The sequence below is a fragment of the Pelmatolapia mariae genome, linkage group LG7, assembly GCF_036321145.2.
Source record: "Pelmatolapia mariae isolate MD_Pm_ZW linkage group LG7, Pm_UMD_F_2, whole genome shotgun sequence".
Taxonomy (NCBI): domain Eukaryota; kingdom Metazoa; phylum Chordata; class Actinopteri; order Cichliformes; family Cichlidae; genus Pelmatolapia; species Pelmatolapia mariae.
In genome coordinates, this window is record NC_086233.1 from 10,608,697 (window position 1) to 10,634,292 (window position 25,596).

A 25,596-nucleotide genomic window follows, 5' to 3' on the forward strand; every position below is an offset into this window, starting at 1 on the left:
TACGGTAAGTCGCAGAGAGAAACGAGCGTGCAAAGCTGCGCTCAGTCCTCCTCCTTATCGTGTACTGTGAGACACGCACTCTGTCCAAGGTGGAAGTAACTTTTGTCCTGTGGAGAAGAGTTTTGAACCGCCTTGGATATACGTCTGGTCGAAAGAGTCACAACAAACGATAACCATGTCGGCCTCATCGGCAAAAGTCAGTAGGAAGGAGAATTCAAATCACGACGGAGCGGACGAGACCTCTGGTAACGTTAAGGAATGGCGCTTATCCTGTACAACGCCATTTTCATTTGTTTATCGTGATTTTGTTATTCTCAGCTCAGTGTGGTGTGTGGTTTGGTCCGCGTGATTGCGGATGAAAAGGTAAATTAACATTTTCCTGCAGATACACGTCAGGGTAGAATGTTGCTGTGGAGCGCTTTTCAGTAACGTAGCATGCTAGGCAGCGTGAGCGGGTGCTAGCTGTTAGCCTAAATTAGCTGCCAGCGTTAGTTGATGAGCGTGTTGGAGGCCAGTGTCTACTTTGCGTTTAGCGGGATGTGTGGTTATTGTTCTCGGTTTGAGAAGTTTGCCCTTGGAGAAGTAGTGATGGAACTGCACGCCCCTGTACATTTCCGTACACGCGTTTGTTGCTGTAGCTTCTTAAATGGCCTCATTGTTAGCAAGTGCAGAAGTCTTTCCCAGAGAGGCCGAGCAGCGATAACGGAAAGGTTAGCTGCTGCGGGGTAACGTTCACGGGAGCCCGTCTATTGAGATCGTGTCTGTGTATATGGTAAACCTGCGCTTCTGTACTTGGTCATTTAAACAGGATTGGAAATGGGGAATTTGGGCAGTATGTGTGTGGAACACGCGGAGGGATGCTTGGTGGACCGGGTGGTGTGTTGTTATCAGAGGGGAGCAGACAGCGGAGACGTCGCTAAGCCTCGCATTCAAACCAGGCCGCCTTTAGCAGTAACAGGAAGCGCCTAAACTGCAGGAGGCACAGGGTCTGTCTGCCATGGACCATCATCAGTCTGTTCAACATCCAGTCAACATAGCACTTTTAAAATGTTTAAATACGCTGATCATGTTCAGGCTGTATAAAGCCTGGTTTCTTGATAGTATTTCACTTTTTCGAAATAATTATATATAATGCATTTTATTTATATAATGATATGAGGTTTTAAGCTGGTTCATGTCTCTATGAAATGAAGTTCTGAACCGATCAAAGTTGCAGTTTGGCCGAAGTTGAAACTTCAAGTCTGTTTATTTTGTTTCTGTGTAGCATCCGGTTTGTACGAGGGAAGCAAAAACAAACAAAAAAAAACATCTACTTGTCTAACTATATTTGTCTAAATTAGTAAGTAAATGGCATTTTATCAGCATATAGTTGATTTGACACGGCAGACTACCAGGCTCTATTTGTAAATATTAGGAATGCAGACATGCTCCCAGTTACCTTCCGTTCAGTTGATACTTACCCATGATATGTACGTGCTGTTTCCTGAAGTTCAAAAATAATTTGAAGTGCTCTAAAAAATATTTTTTTTATAATGACGGTCTCTTTGCTTCTAAGAAAAAGTGTGTTGGCTGTCAGCCATGTTATTATTTAAAAAGAAAAAAGTTCATTATTAACAGCAGTATGAATCTTCTGTAAATTTGGTTTTAGTTGCCACTGGTAGCCAATGAAGGTTTCGCCAAAGCCAATTTTAGTTAAAAAAAAAAAAGAAAAGAAAAGAAATGCTGGTCTGGCAGCAGGTGCTTCATGAGTGCATCATTTCTAGGTTTGAACCCTAGTAGGGCCCTTCTGTCTCGAGTTCTCGCCATGTTTGTCCACTTTTTTCTTTCTTTCTCCCAACACTGAAATCCATGCTCAGTTAATGCTGTCTGTCTTGACGCAACTCACAAGAATTTCTCAAAGTCAATAGTTGTACGTCCTGGGTTGATGAAGATGAATAAAAGCATATCAATATTATTTTCTGTCATGACATATATTGAGATATTATTTTTTTCATGGCAGCTTTCCTGAATATTACCTAAATTAGTTCATTCCTTAGGCCAAAAGGATTAGAGACTAACCTTGTACATTTTTGCTATTTCTAAGTTTATGAAACCAAAATGAAATCAAATGCTGCCGTGGGCACAGTCCAGTGAAAATATTAATATATAATTCACATTTATGGTGTAACATGTCTATTGTGTGCATTGTTATTTTTGTCTGCATGTCATGTTAATTTCACAAATACTCTTTAACGAATAAGCTGAATGGTGTTATTTTGTGAACTTTTTTTAAACTCCAAAATCCTTAATTAAAAAAAAAACAAAACAAAAACATTTCTTTGTTCTTTCAGAAAAAGAGCAGCAGGAAGCAATTGAGCACATTGATGAAGTACAGAATGAAATTGACAGGTGAGTTTGAATCTTCTGTATCAGTACTGGGGAAAAAAACTTGCAGAAAACTGTTTTATTGATCACATTTTGTCCTTCTCTCTCCATCAGACTGAATGAACAGGCTAGTGAAGAAATTTTAAAAGTAGAGCAGAAGTACAATAAATTACGCCAGCCATTCTTTCAGAAGCGATCAGAAATCATAGCCAAAATCCCCAACTTCTGGGTCACAACGTTCGTCAACCATCCACAAGGTAATTAAATGAAATGATCTGATTGTTGCTGCTTTGTTTATGGTGACTCTTAACTGTCAAGAGTGTAAAAGAAGCCACCATCAGGGACTAAAAGTTAATCAGTTATGGTAAATTATTATGAAGTGTTTTTAAATGTTCACATAAAGAAATGGGATCTAACAGCATAACCTGATCTCTAGTTTCAGCTCTTCTGGGAGAGGAGGACGAGGAAGCACTTCATTACTTGTCAAGGGTGGAGGTCACGGAGTTTGAGGACATAAAGTCTGGATATAGAATAGATTTTGTGAGTTGTCAGGTTCATGTAATATTCATAGATTGTAACTGGCATGCCATATTCTGATTGGAATGTTTTCTTTCCTGAAGTATTTTGACGAGAATCCATACTTCGAGAACAAAGCCCTCTCCAAAGAGTTTAATGTAAACGAGAGCGGCGACCCGGTTTCCAAATCATCTGAAATCAAATGGAAAGCTGGAAAGGTTGGTTTGGGTTTTTTTTCTCTTTTTTTTCCATTAGACTTGTATGTGCTTTGGATTTTTTTCTTTATAAATTCAGTTCTGTTTATATGTACTACTGTACAATATGGTTACAATGATTTTCCCAAAGTTGCCCTTTGATTATTTTCATCAAAAAAACGTCATCTTTTGGCTCATCAGGACCTGACAAAACGTACGGGTCAGACGCCAAACAAAGCTGGGAAGAAAAGGCAGCATGAGGAGCCAGAGAGCTTCTTCACCTGGTTTACTGACCACTCGGATGCAGGCGCTGATGAACTGGGAGAAGTGATCAAGGATGACATTTGGCCAAACCCACTGCAGTACTACCTGGTAAGATTGGCGCTTTTCACTTGGTTTCTTCTACACAGGTTGTTTTTATCCTCGCCGTGTCCCTTATGTCGGAGGTGTCTGGCGACGATTTTCACGTCACATCCTGTGTCGCCTCGGCCGGTTGTATACCTCTTGAGTTTTGTAACTTGGCGCGTTGCATCACAGCTGTCGCAGCTGGGTTGAAGATGCAAGTCTATGATCATATCGTTTTTTTACCGCCATTTTAATGAAAATCACGCACAGAAGCTCAGACATACTGACACCAGAGGAAGATGTTATAACGGTTTAAAAACTCGACTTTGTGGAAAGAACTTGACAACACTCGACAAAGTCTTGGCTTCCAGTCTGAGTGGTGTAGTAGGACAGTTTTTGAGTTTTGGACCATCAATGAACAGCCTCCACTCGCCTTCAGCACAATGAACAAAGTCATCATCAATTTCAAAGAGTGGAATAAGCTCCTTTTCACAATGCCTATGAAATTCAGATTTAGTTCCAGGAGACTGGAGGGTTTTTTTGTTTTGTTTTTTTTTTCTCACTGAGTCTAGACCCAAGCAACACAGCTGCTTTCGCTGGCAGATCCAGATCTCATATTGACCCGTTTAACTCTGGCTGAGTGAGTGAGCCAGTAAAAACAGGAGGTGCTTTTTTGTCTGAGTGTGGTGCATTGTTGGTGGCGAGTTAAGGTAACTGATAGATGGTTTAGTTTTGGAATTGTATCCAGAAATATTTAGTAAATAGAAGTAGTAGCCAAAGTGAATCTTTGGCTAAATCCGAAGTAACAATCTGTTCAACCTTTCTCTTATGTTCCCAAGGTCCCAGACATGGAGGATGAGGAAGGTGATGGCGATGATGATGATGAAGAAGAAGAGGGACTGGAAGATATTGATGAAGGGGAGGAAGAGGAGGGTGAAGATGAAGATGAGGACGGTGATGGGGAAGATGGAGAGGTGAGGAAAGGGGTTCAGTGGGTCCTTAGGACTGTTTTTATGAAGTTGCTTTTATATGGCTTCATTAACTATTCTGGGTATTGAATGTTTTTGACAATTAAGTTTTATGCTTTGCCAAACTACAAAATACAATCCCCATGAAACCAGCAACACTAATGCAGACGGTTTGGCCCAGTTCAGAGCACATACAGTTGTAACGTTTCTAAGCATTTTAATAATTTCACCTCATCACTTCATTTTATCGGTTATCCAAAAACATTACTGTAAAGAAGCCTGTTACAAAAGTGAATCAAATCTGCCTAAAATGAAGATGTAAGTTGGCTGTGCTGAGAAAGATGGTGTTAGAACCACACAGATCCAGCTAAAATTAAAAAAAAAGAAGTTTTTCCTATTAATAAATACACAAACAAACCCCAATCTGATGACACACTGATTCTCAGAGGTCATTTAAAACAGATAAAACTGAGCATGTTGTTAGTAGTATTTATTATTTGTTGTAATTTTAGCCTGACTGTTTGGAACAACTCTGCTCAATAAATTGTGTTAGCACGTTAGTAATTCTGATGCAAGTAAAGGCAGCGCTGGGCCATTCATCAGATTGTAATTTCAGTTTTTTTGTATTGCTGAAAATTGATGTAGTGGTGTCATTTAATAATCTGGCAGTTTCATGGTATTATTAGTATTTCTGAATAAATGGCCTTTGGTGGCTCATTCATCTGTAAAGTGTATCTAAAATTACAAAAATAAAACTAAACAAAACCAGCACAGTAATTTTATAGTTAACAAAGTTGCATCGTTACAGTGCTATTGTAGTATTGCTGTGGTATCATTGCTTTCTCAGAGCTTTAGTGTTTTAGCATGATATTAGTGTTAAAATACTAACTTAATGCTATAATTGCGGTGTCATGGCTGTAGTATTGTAGTTCTTATATCCCAATAGGCTGAGTGATATAACTGCACATTTACAGTGTTGGTAATGCAGTATTACAGAGTTACATTAGTATTATATTATTACATTGGTAGAAATTTAGTATTACAGTGATATTGTACTGTTATGGTGGTATTATTGCAGTATAAACATGGTAGCAATTGACACATGCATTATTAATAGTAGTAGTTAGTATAACATGAGTTGTCACATCGTAGTGTAGTTATTGTAGACCAGTAAGTCTTATGATATAGAGACATTGTGTATTTCAGGCTATTTTAAACTAGTAATTATTGTGGTACTATTATATTGGTCTTATTGCAGGATTACAGTGATATTATTGTGGCTTTACCTGGTACTGTTCTAGTGTTGCTACCATATTATTGTATTGTTGTGATTGTATTATTCCAGTATTCTGGTGGCATTACTGTAGTATTGTATTTGTTGTCGTAGTATAGGATCGGGTGGTTTATGTGACTTTCCTTGTCTTCCGTGTTTGTGGAGTTAATTAAATTATCAGACCTGTAGCAAGTTGATGTAAAAGCTGCTGCTGTAGTTGGAAGCTGCTTGTAATTAGCACATGTCAGTGCTAATAAAACTGCTGTGGTGACGTCTTTGAATGATTGTGTTGTAATACTTTTGTTCTTCTTCTTCCAGGATGACGGCGAAGATGATTAAAGGTTTCAGTCAACACCTTTTCTCCATCCTCGCTCCGTGATCTCTCTTCAACTCATGGGAGCAAATTTCTTTTTTTGTTTGTTTTTTTTTTGGGGTGGGGGGGGGGGTCTGTGTGTTGTCACCCTGTCCGTCCTCTTCCTCTGCAGCCACAGCCTGCAGATAATGTCTGAGGACCAGCTCCATATACAGCGGGTCTGCAGAGGGGTGGAGGTGCAGGTGTCAGTGGCTCTCTGGATTTTTCACCTGTCATTATTTCTCTACATCTCCCAAAGACATGCAAAAGAATTAAAAAAAAAATTTGTAGCATTCTGCACGTCATCCTATGTAGATTTAAACTCCATACAATAACAATTTGTATGTACAATAAAAATGACAGTTTCTGTTGAAGTTGTGAGTTCAATAAAAATAAGCCATGGTGCAGTGATAACTTAATCATAGCATCCTTAGCGCATACGTGTGTGCGCATGCACATATATATATATATATGCATGCGCGCACACACACGTACATATAACATACACTCATATATCAGTACACACGTATGTATGTATGTGTATATATATATATATATATATATACATATGTGTGTGTATACATATGTGTATGTGTTTATTATTATATATTCAGTGGTGGGGGTAATGAGGCTTATTAGAAGCTGCATTTTCCTTTGTGACTTATTGTATTAATGAACTGATTAAAAGCACCAGCTTGTTCCTTTGAACTGTTGTAAATGTTTTGGGATATCCATGTATCTTGGTAGGCCAGTTAATTGTACACAGTTTAATGGGGGAGGGTATGGTTGGGCAGGGGGACTTTGACACCAACTCTGGACTTCTGTTAAATAAAGTTTCATTGTCTTGTTTTCCAGGCATCCACAACAAAGAGTTGTAATGTACATTTTCTCATATATACATATATATATATGTATGTGTGTATGTATGTATATATATATATATATATATATATATATATATATATATATATATATATATATATATATATATATATATATATATATATAAAATTACACTGAAACTCAGAGTTCTAGGTTAGTGTAACACGTTCAGATGGGAGACAATACGCTGTTCTCTTGAGTCCTCTGGAGTCTGCAGCTTTTCTCCTGTACTGCTAGAGACCTGTTCCCATTAAATTAAGTGTACTAGTTACTTTGTTACAATAAATAAATGTATACATGATGTTTGGAGTAGTTTGATCACATTTAGCCAGTTCAGGTAACATAACCAATCTCATAACATCCCATTTTCTCATGTGCTCACAGGATTAGTGCTATTAGGCCTGTCCAACGACTTTACACCCTACCACTATCTGAGTGGTCTTCCTTTCCAGGAATGGTATTCTAGAATTGATTGATTTCATGTTCATCTTGAACATCTATTGAGGTTAGGTCTACAGCATATGTTACTATGGTGGTGTACCCCTGTAAAAAGTGAACTGCCTTTGACTTGATCCCTGATCCTGTTACATAGGACAGGCCTCTGGTCAAACAGCTGACAAAATCTGTTTGGTGTGTGATTCTTTAATGGTGTAAGCACTGTTTAAGGATAAATCATACTGGGAAAAATTATCTGTATTTGGCAAAAGTGAATTGACTTCCAGAAATATTTGTCCAGAAAAGTTAGAATGTCACTTTTATAATTACAACTGGGAGCAGGTTCTGGCTGGCTGACTCTAGTGATTAGCTACTTTAAGAAAAGCCTCTTTCAATTTCTTACATGAGAATTATTGGAAGCTACTAGCTCTTCAATGTGACCTTTACCCTCACTGTTTATGACTTTGCTGCTAGTGGATGTTAAAATAAATTATTTGGGCTGCCTCCGGTTTGAAAACAGTTTTGCACGTGTTCATTTAAATTACAGTTTGGTCACTTTAACAAACTACCATTTGTCTGCAATCAAAGAAGTGTATTTAGTGAACCCAGCAGAGTCGTAGCATGGCAAAGTCAGGTTTACTTCTTAGTTGTTTGGATCACTCATAGTGGGTGGCAGTAAGCATAGTCATCTCAGCATAAGGTGAAGGAATTTCTAACTAGAGTTTATATGCCCTCCCTGTTCTAGTGTGTTTCCTCTAGGTATTTCCTCCCACAGTCCAAAGACATGTTAAGTTAACTGGGGTTTCTTACTTGGCTATAGATATGAAGTAGATTAAAGTGCTGTGGGAGTGTTAGGCCTAAAGGAACATGAATGGTCAGTAAGACTAGAAAAGTTATTTCGAACAGCAAGTACATAGTGTTGCTATTTATATAGAGGCGTGATAAAGAACCAGTAAATGTGGACCTATTGTAATTATTCCCAACTCTGGATTTATTCCTGAACTATTCTTGAAAGCTATTAGAGTAGCTTTGCATGTTTCACAGTTCAGAATAATCCTCATTTATCATATGCTGTGTGCTCCTTCAGTTCATCCTCTTAGCTTAATAAATAACTTCTATTCTGATGGGAGTTATCTCTTCCAGAATGATAAAACCTCTCAGCCATAGGACAAAAGAGATTACTTTATGGTTTGACTAATGGAAATGATGTAAATCATAAATTATGATTCTATGTTGTCATCCTTCGGTCTGTTTTAATAAGCAGAAATTTATTAACTTTTGCATTAGGCTGAATGAGAGGTAGACTTTTGCACAGTACTGTACAATTAAAATATATCTGCACAATTCTGCATGTAGATTTTGTGGAGTGTTTATTATAATGGGTACAGCTCTGATTAATGTGGACCCCATACATTACAGCATAATGGGCAGGATCAAATATTTTATGTGAGATTTTAATATGAAAAATATTCTAACACATATATAGATATGTTATAACATAAATGAACTGTGGTGTATCCCATCTTTGGAAAGATGAGTTCAGTTTCTCTAGCCACAATCAAGAAATCACTTAAATAGGACCTGCCTGACAAAGTGGGGTAGACCAAAAGATCCTCAAAAGTCATACATCATGTGGTGATCCAAGGAAATTTAGGAACAAATGAGAAACAAAGTAACTGAAATTTCTCAGTCTGGAAAAGGTTTAAAGCCATTTCTAAAGCTGTGGGACTCCAGCGAACCACAGTGAGAGCCATTATCCACAAATGGCAATGACAGCTCATCCAAGAGGTCACAAAAGACCCCAGAACAACATTCAAAGAACTGCAAGCCTCGCTTGTCTCAGTTAAGGTCAGTGTTCATAACTCCACCGTAAGACAGAAATGGGCAAAAATGGCCTGCATGCAGAGTTCCAAGACGAAAACCACTGCTGAGCAAAAGGAACATAAAGGGTCTTCTGAGTTTTGCCAGAAAACATCTTGATAATCCTCAAGACTTTTGGGAAAATACTACAAAAGGACTGCAAGCATAAAAACACAATCTTCACTCACCACTGGCTATATTTGCATCAAGAGATACAACTACAGATGACCGCTTAACAGCCACTGCTCTGAAAATGGTTCAAGCACATACAAGGAGATCATCTTGACAGAATGCTTGGCCAAATTCATACCTGGAAAGGTTTTGTCTTGCATAGACCCATCCCAGAGGTTTGCAAATCATAAAACACAATGCATAGCTTTGATTACAGCACCCTCAAACTTCTTGATGGGTGGCCACAACCACAGGTTATTTTATTATGCATTAACCAGCTAGTTAAAAAAGAAAAAAACAAAAAGAAGACTATGGTATTCATTAGTAGTTCTCCAGTGAGCACCTCAGTGTGTAGTTAATCGCAAGGAATCCACTGTTGCTTTCTGTGCTTTATGCACGCTGGTTCTTGGATCCTTCTAGAATCAGGTTTTTAATTAATTTTTTTTTTTTAACTACATGCATGGACACCTCTATCAAGTATTCAGCTTCCTTTGTGTGTCCTATTACATCTGGAGTAAAAGTAACAGCATTTCAGAAAAGGAACATCATACCAACAGTAAAATATAATGGTGTGATGTGATGGTCTGGGACTGGAAGACATGAATTCTGCTGTCTACCAAACCATCCTTAAGGAGAATGTCCAGCCATCTGTTCGAGACCTCAAGCTGAAGCGTACTTGGGTTGTGCAGCAGGACAATAATCCAAAACACACCAAGAAGTCCATTTTGTTCAAGAAAAACAGAATTAAGACTTTGAAGTGGCCCAGTCAAAGTCCTTAACTGAATCCAATTGGGATGCTGTGGCATTGCGGTTCATTGCTTGAAAACTATATGAAAACAATATGGCTGAATTACAATTCTGCGAAGATGAATGGGGCAAAAATCTTCCAAGGCACTGTGAAAGACTCCCAGTTATCACAAACGCTTGATTGCATGTGTTGCTGCTAAGGGTGGCACACCAGTTATTAGGTTTAGGGGCAGGGGCGTTTTTACACACAGCCATGTAGCCCCCCACCTCCCACCCCTTAATAATAAACACCACTCAGAAACTGCATTGAGTGTTTACTTGTATTATCGTTATCTAATATTTGAATTTGTTTGATCTGAAACATTTAAGTGTGGCAAACATACAGAAAAAGGAAATCAGGGCAACCACTTTTTCACACCACTGTGCGTGTGTGTGTGTGTGTGTGTGTGTGTGTGTGTGTGTGTGTGTGTGTGTGTGTGTGTGTGTGTGTGTGTGTGTGTGTAGTTCGATAAACTTGCTGACAGCCAGCTAGACAGCACTGAATGATAGGCCTTCTTAACAAAAGGTACTGTTTGATTATACAAAGTTTTGAGTCTGGTTAAATCCTATTTGGAGTATTTTGGTGTGGAAGAGCAGCTTGGTGAAAAAGTATTCATGATGATGAATGTTCAGACATGATCTCGTTTTTTTTCCTAGAACCTCCACTTTTGTTAAAAAAATATACCATAGTGGGTAAACACAATAAAACAAAAAGTTCTCCCCTTTCTGGGCAAAACCATCATTCAGAGTTGTCTTGATACATACTCAATCATCCAGATAAGTAAATCCCCAAAGGTTGATTCTGTTTATCTGGACGTAGCGTTTTCAGCGGGAGAAACGTTTCGTCACTCATCCAAGCTTTTAAAGTTTCTCCCACTGCAAACGCTATGTCCAAATGAACGAAGTCGACCTTTTAGGATCAATCCGAGTTCGGTGACAGGCTGATAAACTCCTAGTTTTTATTAAAGGGTTGTGTCTTAGTTTTTTTTAACAACATACAGGCGGGTAATCTTTTAGACTATATACCATTGTTTGTATGTATTTTAAAAGAAATGTAATTATCAACCGCCGCAATTAGTGAACACGGGTTTAACGCTGAAGATGTCCGCTGGTTCACGCCTACAAACACGGAAGTGAATGTGGGATTTATGTCTTGCCTCGCGTCATAATCTCAGTAACCACGGTAACTCCAGCTTTATGTAAAATGGCTCCAAAGGCGTCAAACGGCCCTCGGAGTGCTTAGTGTTTAGCTGATCAATGTTAAAATATTTGATAATGCGTTTTTATTAGCATGTTCGCAGACGAATCCCTGGACGCGGTGAGTGTCCAGTCACTGTGGAGGAAGTCTCACGAGGCGGCGCAGGAGTCGGTAAGTTTGGGCAGCACCGAGTCTGCCCCCCACAGAACTCTGTTAGCCTGGACAGCGACGTGCCTGCTGTCTACAGTTGCAGAATATTGGTTGGATCCGAAGCTAACTTTAGCTGATACAACACATGCGTGTTCAGGTGTTCGTGGGTGGACACATTTGCATTCAGAGGAGAATGCATTGCGAGATGACATCATGAAATATGCAGCATCAAGCAAAGAGGGACATTTCATGCAGACTGCACCGACTTAACGTTTATAGAAAACACTTCTTCTTGTTCTTGTAACCTGCCATAGATAATGTTGCATTATCTATGGCAGGTTACATCTATTAAACATGACCACGATTTCAAATGATGAGGTCGGATCACTTATAGACGCATTGAGACACAGTGTTTGCTCTCTGTATATCAGTGGTAGCAGATATCACTCTTTCAGTAAGATCAGGCACACAGCTGTGGCCTTGAGTAATAATAAAGCCCCACCTACCTGGGGTTCAGACCTTCTGTTTGCAAGGGACAGCTAATCAAAACATCATGGTTTTTAAAATTATTTTAATGTCTTTAAGCTCATCCTGTAATTAAACAGGAAAGTCTTAAATTTCTGAGTGTGGCTTTTTTAAATAACAGGTATGCCCTGGGCAGCAATAGCTGATATGTGTCTGCTAGGCTCTTTTAACTGTATCTGTGCTGTTCATACCTTTTGGAAAACACAATTCTCCATACACCCATCCATCCATCTGCTTATCCAGTTCTGGAGCGGACACACCATGGACTTAGCACACAAACATCTGGTTGACAGTGGCCAAAATGCTAACATTGAGCCTTCGAAATACATTTGAAACCAATGAGTGATTCCACTGTGGCTTTGTCTCTCTTTTATGCATACTGTGGATGAAGCGATGGGCTAAACCAGGGCTTCTTATAAGATACATAAGTATTATGTTGAACTGTGAATCACATAAGGCATCTCAGTGGAAATGAAATAAACCAGAATAGGTTCACTGTAGCAAGCTTCCCTAACAGTGGACCTTTCTTGCTTCCTTAGTAAAAAGACCATTATTTTTGCTGGGGTTTCAGAAAGGATGTCAGACTCAGATGTTTCGCAGTGCTGAGTCAGAGGTCCAGGTCATTTCCACTACCATCAGCTCTACTCAGACAGAGCTACAGGAGCAGGTCACAGAGCAGCTCATCCAGCAAATACAAGATGAACCAGAGCCACCTGGCTTGAAGGACTTCCTACAGCAGGTTGAAGACATGGTCATCAGAGAGTTAGTGAAAAATGTCAGGAGCCATGCCTTTGACGGGTTTCAGGCAAGCTGGGAAGACCACAGTCAGCGGGTAAGCAGAACACTTGTTTGTATGTCAGAGAGGGTTTGTCATCTGCTGCAGAAGGAATCTAGAATGGTCATATTACTACCTGATGGTCTTTATCATGAAGTGAAAGTGAAACATTGCACTAAAAAGTTACTTTCAGCTGTCCCATTATTCACAAGGCATCAGCACAGCAGATAGCTGTTTTGATTTGCCTAAAACCTGTTCACATCTCTGTATGATGGTGTTCCATCTTTCAGGTCTTACTCATCCATTCCCTTCAACATCCCGGCGCTAAAGAGAAAGGCCTGCATGTCACTAGTGTTTCCTGGAGTTGTACTGGTTCAGTCATTGCCTGTGCCTATGGTCGGTATGTGTGTCTGATGTTAATGTATACGATACTAACAGTCCACTTATAATTTTCCTGATGTTTTTCTCCAGGTCATAAAAAGTGTAAACTGCTGGAAAAGCTCTGCTGTTACCATTGTGGCTCAGATCTGTGTTTATGGTGGGCAGGATTGACAATGGAGACTGGAGCAATGAGAAGTCATGTGTTTGCACCTGGAACCTGGACCGTCGAGGCCTGCATCACAGTCAGGCGGACCTGGTCATAGATGTTCCTACTGCAGTCACAGCTTTGTGCTGTCATCCCAACCAGCCTTCCCTCATCGCAGGTACAGTGATGCCACCTTCACAGAAATAAATATGCCCTAATAACTCTTTTCCAAAGTATTAAACATAGCATTAAGTTATGGCTTTTTAAGTAATAGTTTAACTACTGCCAGCTTGAAATGTGAGGTGAACTTGATCTTCTTTAATATTCAGAAATTCAGGACCCGAAGGGGACATTGTGACCATATTTGAGAATAATCTTTGGTTCAGAGTATTGGTAATATCTGAGCGTTGTCTGCTGTCATTGGTGCTCCTTTGTCTTATACTAGGATCAGCTGTATTGGCCAAAAAGAAATCTAGCTGTTTTAAATCCTTCAAAGTTAATAAAGCTATCATAAAGCCTCATCCCTATCTTGGTCTGTCTGACCATCTTCATCAGCTGCTACTTGTCTCTTGACTGTTGCTCCTAATCTGGCTGAGAAATCACTGACAGCATGATCAGTGCTGCCTTTCCCAGACTTCACAAAGCTTCTTTTAAGTAGCTGTGTTTGATGACTTTAATACTGAATTATTTATTTGTGTGTAATGCTGTCGCTGCAGGGGGTCTGTACAGTGGAGAAGTGGTGATTTGGGACACCAGTCGGACTCAAGACTCTGTAGTGGCTCAAACTGGGTTGTCTGCAGACAGCCACAGAGACCCTGTTTACCAGGTAAGAGGAAACAATGCTTTTGGCATTTCTGCTAAACTCTCTTCATCCTGCTGCATGTTGCTTGATCTTACACACTTGAACTTGATCACAGCACTCCAGGATAACCTGAAATAGCATTATTCCAGAGTAAAGTAAATGGTAAATGGACAGGCAGTCTCCCATCCAAATATTAACCAGGCATGACCCTGCTTGATGGTCTTGCATGAGTGTGAAGGGAGGATTTATGTGTGCAGGTTTCCTGGGTGCCTCTGCAGAAGAAGGGAGAGTTCGGGGTGCTCAGTGCCTGCTCGGGAGGAAGAGTGCTGCTGTGGACGATTGTTTTTGAGCAAGGCAGTTTTGTCCAGAAAGCCGCCTATGCTGTGCTACAACAGCAGGTTCCCCACAGCAGCAGCCGTTTCAAGGTGAGCTTCAGGCTGAACTCTTCATCTGCAGAAAAACACAACACTTTGAAATATAAATGTTATGGTGGTGTGGAGGTGCAACACAATGGAAAAGGTAGGCACAGCATTTTCTGTTTTTGACTGGCAATGTTGGGGGCGTTACTCAAAAAAAGTCATGTATTACACATTACTTTTCTTAAAAGTAATGCTGCTAAAATTACTTAATTACTTGCTGGAGAAAGCAATTCGTTAATAAAAGGTTGTTTGGTCTCATTCACAGAAATCTCCACATTTTATACTCCTTCTCTACTTGATCTCAAACTCACCGGTGCAGCTGAGAGAATTATCATAAGGGATTATAGTCTTCTCTTTTGTATGGCTGTTGTACTGCCACTAGTCATCCTTATTATGACTGGTTGTATGCTGCCCCTTTTATGTGAACTTGCTCATAGCTAGATTGGGACACCCTGGGTTTACTGTTTGAGTTGATAACCACCTTCATGTGACTTGTTAGCAGGTTTTAAGCACTGGTATAAGCAAAGACAAAGGGGTACCACTACAAGGCAAGTTCGACAGTCAGTTTGGACAGATTTGTAGAAATGAAAGCTGTGGGATGGATGGTGTCTCTCTTAACAAGACCAGGTTTTCCCCAGGAGTGTCCCAGTGGGATAAGGGGGACGACTCATCCATCACTGTGGGTGAGGTCACTGAGGCAGTTAAACAAGTCTTTGGCGGAAGGGACCTTGGGGTGGATGAGGTTCATCCTGAGTTCCTGAAAGCTCTGGATGTTGTAATGATCTGGATATGGAGATCTGGGGGGTACTTCTGGATTGGCAGACCCTCTGAGTATTTTGTGGGAGGTGCTTTGGGAGTATGGGATGTCTGGCTCATAGCAACGGGCCATTTGATCCTTATACCACTGTTGCAAGAGCTTGGTCCACATTAACAGCAATAAGTTGGACTTGTTCTTAGTGAGTGTTGGACTCCAACAGGGCTACCATTTGTCACAGATTCTGTTCATGATTTTTTGACAAGTGGTGGAAGGCTTCCACTTCGGTGGTCTCAGAATCTTGTCTGCTTTTTGCAGATGATGTTGATTTTTTTGACTTCACCAGGTGGTGGTCTCCAGCTCGCAGTCGAATGGTTTGCAGCAGGAATCAGAATCAGCACCTCTGATTCTGTGGCCATGGTCCTAAGCCATTAAAGGGTGGAGTGCCCAGGTCAGGGACGAGTTGCTGCCGCAAGTGTCTCGGGGTCTTGCACACGAGTGAGGGGAAAGGGAAGATCAACAGATGGATTGGGGTTGCGGCTGCAGTGATGAAGAGGGAGCTGAGCGTAAGGGCGAAGCGATCTACGTCCACACCATTACCTCTGGTCATGTACTGTGGGTAGTGAGTGAAAGAACGAGATCGCAGATACATACAACAGAAATTAGCTTTCTCCAAAGGGTGACAGAGTGAGGAGCTCAGCCATCCAAGAGAGGCTCAGAGTAGAGCAATTACTCCACGTCGAAAGGAGTCAGTTGAGGTGGTTTGAGCATCTAACAAGGATGCCTCCTGGGCACCTCCTGGCTGAGTGTTCTGGGCATGTGCCACCCTGAGGAAGCTCCGGGGCAGACCCAGGACACACTGGAGAGACTCGGCTGGACAGGGAACGCCTCAGTGACGCTATATAAAAAAAAAAATTGAAATGAATGTTAGCAATAACATTGGAAGAAGGAGGGAATATGGTCTATCCCCTGGATCAGTGTGTTGATCCAGGGGATAGACCATCCTACTACTGAGTAAACATTTTAGATCTTCTTTGTTTTTTTTTCATGAGGTACCAAGATGTTTCACATGGTTTGGAAATGTTCAGGCAGTACAGAGTCAAAAAAAGAGCATGCATAGCAAAGACCCCACTGGCTGACTTCCTGTTGTTTATATTAATAATATGGCTTCTATCTAAGAGCACAATAAAAATGAAAAGAATCAGTGAAAATGTGACCCTGAAAAGACAGCCACCTTAGTAAACTGAGTGGTTTTGGTAGAGTGCTTTATAGAATTGAATAGCCCTTTATTGTCATTGTACATGTACAATGAAATTGTGGGTGCTCTGCACCAACTGAAGAGGAATAAAATATAAATGGTAAGACAGCAGGAATAAATAACAAACAGGAGGAATATATAGAAAAAAAGAGAAAGTCACAGTTTGCAAAGTCTTTGGAAGTATTGCAATGGACTTGGTCTGAGTGGCCTGAGTGATGAGGGTTACTCAAACCATGGTTCAGACTCTACTCCCTGGCTGACTTGTCACTGCCCACTTACTTAGATGGTCATAGTTTGAGTAATTAATGCAAAAGTCCAGTTCATGTAAACAAGTGATAATACACATGAATTTTTCCAGACACAGAACATAATTCTTCTTGCAGTCCTCTTCTCACCATGCTTCTGTGTAAAAGACTCATTTTTGTGTTGTCCTCAGTCCCGCAGCAACAGCACTGTAGGTATCACGTCAATGGCTCTGTCCCCATGGGATTCTGACACCTTCCTCGTGGGGTCTGAGGGAGGCCTGCTGCTCAGATGCTCCTTCTCTTCACAAACACTAGCTGCAACAGCCTTTGAGGGCCAGAATGCAACACTAAGAGCCCCGGCAGTCTTCTCATTTAGGCCCCGCAGCGGCCCTGTCCATTCCATACACTGCTCCCCCTTCCACAGGTAAACTTGCAGAACACACACAATAAATTCATTAAAGAGGAGGGCTACAGGGGTTTATTTTTTACATTTGTCATGAGTGACATCTGTCTCATGGTCTTTACAGGAACCTGTTTGTGAGTGGATCAACTGATGGTCTGGTCCACCTTCACTCGCTGCTGCAGGCCAGCCCACTGCTCTCTCTCAGAGTTTCAGACTCTTACATTTTTCAGGTGCAGTGGTCACCAACCAGGCCGCTGGTTTTTGCTGCAGCCACCGGAAAAGGTAGTACACTGATTTCAAATGTACCTGCGTGTGTGGGGTTACAATGAAGAAATGAAGCCTGTTGGAGAAAGTCATTGGCGTGTAAAACAGATACTTCATGTGTGTAACTTTCCTAGGTGAGGTGCAGATGTTCGACCTGAGCCACAGGTCACTGAGAGCAGCAGCTACAATTGAGCAGGGAGATGTGGACCAAGCTGCAACTTGTTTGGCCTTCAACTGTCAGAAACCTCACCTCTTGGCGGTTGGAAAAACTGATGGGACAGTCAACATTTGGCAGCTGAGTGCCGATTTGATGGAGCAGAGCCCCAGAGAGATCAGCCAGTTGGAGAAGATAGCCAATCAAGTGGCAGAGTGACACAGATTAGCTAGGACAGAGACTGCACCAGCCTGACTCACTGACAACAACAGTTGTTCCAAGTCTGAAACAGAAATAAATCCAGAACAGCAGATTCCAGTTTTAACCAGTAGCGTTTATTAAAGCACACTGCAAATGTTAAGGTGGTGTTACATCATTGTTGCAAGGTTCTTAAATTTACTGAAAGCACAAGCTAAAATGGCTAAAAACAATCACATTCACTACCATGAGAAGCACAAAGAGTTAGGTCAGAGCGAGATAAATAGAGTACAGAGTTTTGGTATTGGTGAGTATTGCTAGTGCCACGATCATGCAGTTTCAGCTGTGTGTTCATATTGAAGTGTGTGTGGGAAACGCTTCCCGATTGGTCACTGGTGGGGAAAGGATCAGTTGACAAAGAGCGAGCGAGTGAATTCGACAAAGTCGAAAGCTGACGGCAGCTCGCGGCCCTTGCTGTCGAGGTAGGGCTTCATGTGTGACAGACAGTAGTCTGCCTGCTCTTTAGTCAGGTTCTGAAAGAAAGAAGGCAACAATGAGACCACCACTGATTACCTGATACTGACACACTGAGCAGAACATGTCTGACCTGGTAGAGCTCCTCTTTAGTGACGTAGGGTTTGTTTTCAGCGCTGAGGGCTCGGAAGGCGCTCTCGATCTCCTCACTAGACTTGACGTTCTCAGTTTCACGGCTGATCATGAACGCCATGTACTCCTGCAGCGACACGTTTCCATCCCTGCAGACAGTTCTCACAGTCAGGAAACATACTAGCTTTCCTCCTCATAGGAAAGAGCATATGCTACATTTAAATGCTGCGCTAATGAAGAACTTAAAGATTTGAGATCAAATAATGATCCAATAATGATGCCAAAGGAGACAGCGCTGTAAAGCAGAGTTTTCTAATGTGTTTGCATCCTGTTCGTAAGAGTGGTAACATTACAGGTCTTGGAAATTGAAACCTCAGCAGGGGACTGGAGGTCAGCTTGTGCTGGATGCACACTATAATTGGTTAATGTGAAGGTCTGTAACTCCTGCCAAGTTAAACTGGTATCATAAAAATGAAGCAAACATGCACTGAAGGAGACCTGTTCAGCATGTCTGGCAGAGAAGAAAGATTAAAACTGCAGTGCAACAATTACATGAAGGTGAATTTGCAGTGAGTGTGTGCTGTCTTCTAAGGCACTGGTAATTAATATGGATTGGATAAATGATCTCTAAACCCCACCCTGAAATGCAACAGACCTATTGGGATCCACAGTGTCGAGTATGGCCTCAAACTCAGGATCAGGTTCTCCCTCTTCCACCATGGGCAAATCATAGCCCAGTGAGCGGAGACATGACTTGAACTCTTGGTGGTTCAGACGGCCAGACTTCTCTTTGTCAAAGTGTCTACAAAGAAATGGGTGAAGATAAGGATTTTGACCTTGACACAGAAAGACCTAATGCAGTCAGGAGAGAGCCACTTACTTGAACATCATACTGAATTCTTTCAGAGCCTCTTCTGTCACTCCAGTGGTATTTCTGAAAGAGGAAGGATAAAAAGAAACATGCATTTCACGCAGCAACTGTAAAAGTGTTTGAGATTCACATCACTTCAGTGACATGCAGTTACTGTTGCACTGTATACCTGGCCTGTATCTGTTGTTCCAGGTTGTGTTGCATCCTCATTCCCAGTTGGTCCAATTGGTCCCACTGCTGGGCCAAGCCCACTGTGCTATGCTCTGTATACTTATTGTCCAAGATCAGTGCCTCTTCCATAGCTGCACCCAAGTCCTCAATCTTCTTCAGCTGGCTGCGCATGGCACGGATCTCCTGGTGCTTACGCTGTGCGCACACACACACACCCCTCAATAAAAGCTGCAAACAACTGTGCGATGCTTAACAATGCATTTCCTTTCTGATTTTAGTCTGTGTTTATTATCAACCTAATTTTGAACAATAGGCATAATTAAGGGGAAACTAACATGCCCATCTTGCTTCAAGACTTGACAGTGAGTGTGCCTCATCATTACTGGAGTGACTAGGAAATCTATATCTAGTGACATCAATGAGTAACTCACAAGGGAAGTTGTGAGTTCATTAGCAGTTAAATAGCTGCTTATTACTTCTGCTTTTCTTTCTTTTTCTTTTTTTAATGGTGATTTACCAAATCACCAACAGTGTCAAAGGGCCTTATATTGTAAGGCAGGGGCCTCAAACTCCAGTCCTTGAAGGCTGGTGTCCTGCAACTTTTCCATGTGTCCCTGTTGCAACACACCTGAATAAAATCAGTAGGTCATTAGCAAGAGTACAGAACTTGACTGCATGCTGAAGTGGCAACCCCTAACACTACTCAAATAAATTTAAGTGTTTGGAAAAATTAACTTCTAAAAGTACTTTTATTGCATGTTCATTCACTCATGAGCTGCTGTAACATGAATCAAATGGCTGAAATGCCACCTCAGCGTGCAGTCAAGTTCTATAGAGTCTTGCAAATGACCTACTAATTGTATTCAGGTGTGTTGCAACAGGGACACATGGAAAAGTTGCAGGACACCAGGTCTCGAGGACTGGAGTTTGAGACCCCTGTTGTAAAGTGAAGAACCTGTAATACAAAGGCATTGAACTCCAGGCCTCAAGGGTCGGTGTCCTGCAGGTTTTAGATGTGTCCTTGAGCCAACACAGCTGATTTAAATGGCCAAATTACCTCCTCAACATGGCTTGAAGTTCTCCAGAAGCCTGGTAATGAACTAATCATTTGATTCAGGTGTGTTGACCCAGGGTCTAAAACCTGCAGGACACCGGCCCTTGAGACCTGGGATTTGACACCCCTGCTGTAATAATAGTAAGAAAACCCCAAAAATCAAACAACCTATCCATGAGCGCTTTGTGACAGTGGGAAGAAAAAACTCCCTTTTAACAGGAAGAAACCTTAGGCAGAACCGGAACCTCAGAATAGAAATTTTTAGGGTAGAATGGTATTAAGCCCTTGCATTTAAAAGTTGAGAAAATATTTTAATCGCTATAACCTGTCAATTTATTCAAAGGCTCTAGTGTTGGCATAAGCAAATCATGGCATTAAAACAAAGGGGAACTTCATCACTGTGGTGAATAATAGCCCAGTTGTATACAAACTAACTTGGTCAGAGTTTCTTCCATGGTGTGTATTTGTCCTGTCTTCCTCCCCTTGCCCCCAATTGGTCGCGGCAGATGGCCGCCCCTTCCTGAGCCTGATTCTGCCAAAGGTTATTTCCAGTTAAAAGGAAGCTTTTCTTTCCCCCTGTTGCCAAGTGCTTGCTCAAAGAGAGGGTCGTATAATTGTTGGGATTTTCTCTGTATTACTGTAGGGTCTCTAACTTAAAATATAAAGCGCATTGAGACGATTGCTGTTGTGATTTAGTGCACTATATAAAAATTTGAATTGATCATGGATGTAAGAGTCTAGAAGAAAGGAGTGTAAAATGCGATTTGTACTTTAAAGCAGCGGTCCCCAACCCCTGGGCCTCGGACCGGTACCGGGCCGCGAGAGTTGAGGCTCGGGAGTGAAATGTATGGTTTTCAGGGTTTTTATCGGTTTTCAGCGTTATTTTGTTATCGTTTTTTATCGTTAACACAGTTTTCCTGGGTCTTTTCACGTGTGTTATGAATAGATCTTCTTTTTTCGGTACCGGTACTAGTTTTATTTTGTTGTATTTATCCGCGACACCTTAAAGGCCGGTCTGTGAAAATATTGTCGGACATAAACCGGTCCGTGGCGCAAAAAAGGTTGGGGACCGCTGCTTTAAAGTGCTTTGAGTGGTCAGTACATTACAAGCAAAGCAACAGATCAACATTTCAGTTGGGCAGTGCATACCATCACCCCATACAAAGTGAAAGAGGTGACAGCTCTGAAGCCTGAAACGTATAGGTATATATCGCCTCTGCTTTGGGCCATGGTCTGTTGTCATACTGTGTGAAGACAGTCTTGAACCCCTCACACTTATCCCTTGATGTGACTTTAACAGTAAAAGTAGTATTTACCTTTGTGGCCTCCAGTTGGGATTCAAGGGTACCAGACTCTTCCACCATACATGACCTGACAGCAACAAGGAGTTATTATAAAAGCAGAAACGTAGATAATGTTTGGAATCAATCTCACACACACTCTGTTAATAGGATTACACACACTCTTCTACATCCAGTGTTCCCACAAAAACCACTCTAAATGATGCACCAAACAGTGTTTGCAGATCCAAAAAATTCAGCGTCTTTAATGTATAATTTGGGCCGTCACCTCTAAGATCAAACTGTTTTCCTCCCATTTGAAAGTTGAGCGTTTTTATGCTGACTTAACTGCCACATAGAAGAGCAGCTTTCATAATATAAATTTAATGATAATCCAAAGCATGCAAAGAGGAGTGGAAACTGCAGCGGATCATCAGTGTGACAATCAGTTTTCTGTTACAGGGAATGATGTGGACCCTAAAGTCACTGCATGCATGCATGAAAAGTATACACTATATTTTTGTGTGAATATACATTCATCAGCCCCAACACATTAAAATCAAAGACTAACTTTGAGGTAATTCTTGCATTGTCATTTCACTTTGTTACTTTGACAGTGCCAATGTAGAAGACCAAGAACCTCTGAAACTATTCAGAGACGAAAATGGTTCGTGCTTCCAGGTAAACGTGTATATTTCTGCTGTAAAATTGGTAGTCTGTGGAAGCAGACTCAAGTGGCCATTAGAGGAACTACACTTTTTGGTTCTTCCATCGTTGTTTCGTTTTTGTAGCTCCAGAGTTTGGTGTAGATTGACTGCACTGCTAGACATCACAATACACTCACAGATTGGCCCTATTCATCCTCCACTGACAGCTCATCTGTCTAATATTATAAAAAGGTGCCGCATGTGTGAGCAGGCATTTTAATTTGTAGCAGATTATGGATTCAAACTGTTTGCAGTTTCCTTACCTGTTGTACACGGGAACAGACTACTGTTTGAAAGCAGAGCTGCCTGGTGCTTAAAGTTTAAGGACTGAGTGAGGAGTGTTAGTGGAGTAGCTAGGTGCTGCTGAGCACACCAGGGCTCAGTGTGCTATTCTTTTAAACCTAAGTGCATGAGGTCACAGCCCTAAGGGCACTATGGGGATAAGAGAAAGCCAAAGAAACAAGAGCAAGGCTTGAAAGAGGTTGACCTCCCAGAAAGATTATCAGCAATTTGTTACTGATAGACATAGATATGCTATTAAGAAGAGGATGGGGCAGGAAGAACCAGAGATTAGACAGCACACAAAAACATGGAAGGAGATCATTTCTAAACATCACCCACCTTTGAGATCAAGATTTACTTTCACATCCTACATCACTTTCACAACCACACACACACACACACACACACACTTAATCATAAGAAAAGTTTAAGTGATATTAACCCATCCAGAAGATATGTCCTGATTAGCACAGTGATCCCAAGCAGCGACGAGGAAGGAGGGACAAAGAGAGAGAGAAATACACGTTAACAACATGAGATGACAATACAGCATCACACTTGCTTACTTGCCAACGTACCACAGGTCGACATGCTTTGTGTAAATTTACCTAATATTACCTCAGCACAAACACAGACATGCAACAATGCAGAGAGCACCTTTACACAAACTTCAGTCACTAGCAGCGTTTCAAATCATGCAACTGAGACAGCCTGTCTTCTAAAACCACAAGATTACTGAACACCTCTGATAAAGCAGCCTGAGCCACACAGCACAAAGACCACATGAATCACAGGGTCAGCTGGATAAGCACATCCTTTACCTGGTCTCCTGTAGCCACTGGTGGAAGGCGTTAGCGTGCTGCGCAAACTCCTGACGCAGCTTGTCGTTTTCCTCCTGCCTCCTCTGCTCCTTCTGCAGCTCTAGCTCACGCTCCTACACACATTTACGGAGAACGCAACAGTTAAACTGAACTGAAGGAACACAAATCTACACTACACCACCACTGTCTGTGTGCACACTTCACATTTTTGCATGTGTACAAAGATGCGAAGCAATGATGGTTCAGACATAAATTGAGAGATGGCAGACTGAGCTGGTTTAAAGAGGAAGATCGGGCAGATAGTTTGTATATTGTAGAATATTTCCAATAAACAGAAACGTATAAAGCCAAATCAAAGTTTGCTGGTAAGAAACGATATGCATGTGGAGAGATGTCATTGGAATAGCCAACAGAAGAAGTGCAGAAGTGCATTTGTGAATGTAAGGAGTATATGTTCTATCATGGAGAACCTTGATGATCTTCTGCAGGTTCCTCCAGGTCTCCTCCAGGGCCTCCATGGTGAACCAGGTGTAGGGGTTGGACACCACCTGGTAGCTCTTGATCTGTTGGTCCAGTTCTGCCAGTTGGTTAAAGTCGGCTTGAGCTGAGCTCAGTGAGGAACGGAAAGCCTCGTGGGCTTCACGCAGGGCTTTGATCTCCTCCAGAGAGTTGCACCTCACAGGGTCTGTCAAATCCTCCTCAGCATTCTCAAACCAGCTGTTAAAGGCTGACGCCTTTTTAGCAAATGTCAAGAACAAGTCTTCGACCTAGAGAAGGAGGAGAGAAGACAGGATCCTTAAAATGAGTCAAACTTTAAGATAAGTCCCTCGGGATTGATAAAATGCTCCGATCTGAGAGGGGAACTTAAAACATTTATTTACCTTTCTGAAATGTTCCTGGGCTTCCAGAAGCTTCTTCTTGCGTGCAGCAGAGTTCGACAGTAGCTGATTCCAGCGTTTCATTAGGGAAGCGTGACGAGCTTCGATGGCTTTTGACTGGACGTGTTTGGCAGCCAGCAGCTGGTCTTTCAGAGTTGTAATATTGGTGATGCCCTCCTGCTGGAAGGCCTGCAGGCCAGCATCAAACGTCTCCTGTACATAGAGACACAAAAAGATCAGGATTGCACTAGTCTAGGATGTATGTTATTTCCATCTGCAGTGTTATAGAATTGATGGTAATCTGCTCATCCACATCTATATATGAAATACAAATGACAAACAGCGAGGCCCAGCACAGAGCACTGATTAACAAAACAACAAAATGGTGTGGATGAAAAACAGGGAACATTTCTGGGTGAGGGCGGACCTGTTTGGTAAGCAGCGTTTGCACAGAGGACAGGTCTCTGCCATAGTCGTCAGTCTTCAGGCTGTTTTCTTTCTCACCTAAACACAAAGTGCAAGTTATAAATTATGGTAACGCAGGAAACTACAGAATGCATTTCCTAAAGAAAATGCAGCGCAAATGCTGATAGCTGAATTTTTATAATTGCTGAAGCTTTGGTGGAAAAAAAAAAAGTTGAATGAGCTGAAATACACCAAATCATCACCTGAAAGCCAAAGTTCAGAACTGTTGAAAGCCCAAGTTCACACAGAAGTGGCTGAATATCTTTAAAATGTACATTAGAAAAATACTGACAAAAGAAAATCTCAGAAAAAAATCTAAATTGAATCCACGGCAGAGACAGGTAAATGACTTCACTTCTAATCATCGGGTTAGAAAAGTTAATTCTAAAATTCATGAACTGCCCCCCACTGGCCAGATTTGAACCAGCTGTCTGCTGAAGACAAATCCACCAATGAAAAATAGCCCTGAAGTTCATGTGCCAATCAGAATGCTCAATCATTCCCATAAACTGAAAATGGAGCCAACAGCTTTAGGTTAGACAGCAGTAACTACTGACATACTGTTACTCTGTGACAAATCCCTGTCAAATCTGCCTCAGTGCACCTGCTGAAAAACTGCTTCTAAATTCAAGACCGCAACTCCT

The 25,596-nt window shown here is 41.4% G+C and overlaps 3 protein-coding genes across 5 annotated transcripts in view; 2 read left to right on the forward strand and 1 right to left on the reverse strand.

Annotated features, from left to right (window-relative positions):
- The first annotated feature begins 17 nt into the window (after window positions 1–17).
- On the forward strand, window positions 18–7,195 carry LOC134630525 (protein SET-like). The gene is made up of 8 exons (XM_063477865.1): window positions 18–245; window positions 2,331–2,388; window positions 2,479–2,621; window positions 2,801–2,904; window positions 2,985–3,098; window positions 3,276–3,446; window positions 4,259–4,393; window positions 5,979–7,195. Exons 1-8 carry the CDS (start codon window positions 176–178, stop codon window positions 5,997–5,999), a joined length of 816 nt encoding a protein of 271 aa, XP_063333935.1. The 5' UTR covers window positions 18–175; the 3' UTR covers window positions 6,000–7,195.
- Window positions 7,196–11,335: 4,140 nt separating this feature from the next.
- On the forward strand, window positions 11,336–17,932 carry dync2i2 (dynein 2 intermediate chain 2). The gene is made up of 9 exons (XM_063477869.1): window positions 11,336–11,515; window positions 12,591–12,851; window positions 13,085–13,194; window positions 13,341–13,498; window positions 14,037–14,146; window positions 14,380–14,547; window positions 16,990–17,222; window positions 17,326–17,483; window positions 17,600–17,932. Exons 1-9 carry the CDS (start codon window positions 11,438–11,440, stop codon window positions 17,836–17,838), a joined length of 1,515 nt encoding a protein of 504 aa, XP_063333939.1. The 5' UTR covers window positions 11,336–11,437; the 3' UTR covers window positions 17,839–17,932.
- Window positions 17,933–25,596, reverse strand: part of sptan1 (spectrin alpha, non-erythrocytic 1) — a 39,960-nt gene continuing 32,296 nt past the window's right edge. For all 3 annotated transcript variants that reach the window (XM_063477868.1, XM_063477867.1, XM_063477866.1), the window contains 11 exons: window positions 24,915–24,991; window positions 24,491–24,700; window positions 24,080–24,376; window positions 23,610–23,722; window positions 23,231–23,248; window positions 21,836–21,890; window positions 19,464–19,660; window positions 19,304–19,357; window positions 19,079–19,225; window positions 18,425–18,572; window positions 17,933–18,350 (listed from right to left, as the gene is read on the reverse strand). In XM_063477868.1, coding sequence (XP_063333938.1) covers window positions 18,225–18,350; window positions 18,425–18,572; window positions 19,079–19,225; window positions 19,304–19,357; window positions 19,464–19,660; window positions 21,836–21,890; window positions 23,231–23,248; window positions 23,610–23,722; window positions 24,080–24,376; window positions 24,491–24,700; window positions 24,915–24,991 — 1,442 coding nt within the window. In that variant the 3' untranslated portion in view covers window positions 17,933–18,224. The remainder of the gene's footprint in view (window positions 18,351–18,424; window positions 18,573–19,078; window positions 19,226–19,303; window positions 19,358–19,463; window positions 19,661–21,835; window positions 21,891–23,230; window positions 23,249–23,609; window positions 23,723–24,079; window positions 24,377–24,490; window positions 24,701–24,914; window positions 24,992–25,596) is intronic.

What these genes read in the sequence shown, in the direction of transcription:
- LOC134630525 (XM_063477865.1), top strand. Translation starts at nt 176, where the DNA reads ATGTCGGCCTCATCGGCAAAAGTCAGTAGGAAGGAGAATTCAAATCAC. An exon ending in GTTCGTCAACCATCCACAAG is followed by an intron (nt 2,622 to 2,800) that starts GTAATTAAATGA and finishes CCTGATCTCTAG; the next exon opens with TTTCAGCTCTTCTGGGAGAG. An exon ending in GTGATGGGGAAGATGGAGAG is followed by an intron (nt 4,394 to 5,978) that starts GTGAGGAAAGGG and finishes TTCTTCTTCCAG; the next exon opens with GATGACGGCGAAGATGATTA.
- dync2i2 (XM_063477869.1), top strand. Translation starts at nt 11,438, where the DNA reads ATGTTCGCAGACGAATCCCTGGACGCGGTGAGTGTCCAGTCACTGTGG. An exon ending in ATTGCCTGTGCCTATGGTCG is followed by an intron (nt 13,195 to 13,340) that starts GTATGTGTGTCT and finishes TATGGTGGGCAG; the next exon opens with GATTGACAATGGAGACTGGA. An exon ending in TGCTGCAGCCACCGGAAAAG is followed by an intron (nt 17,484 to 17,599) that starts GTAGTACACTGA and finishes TAACTTTCCTAG; the next exon opens with GTGAGGTGCAGATGTTCGAC.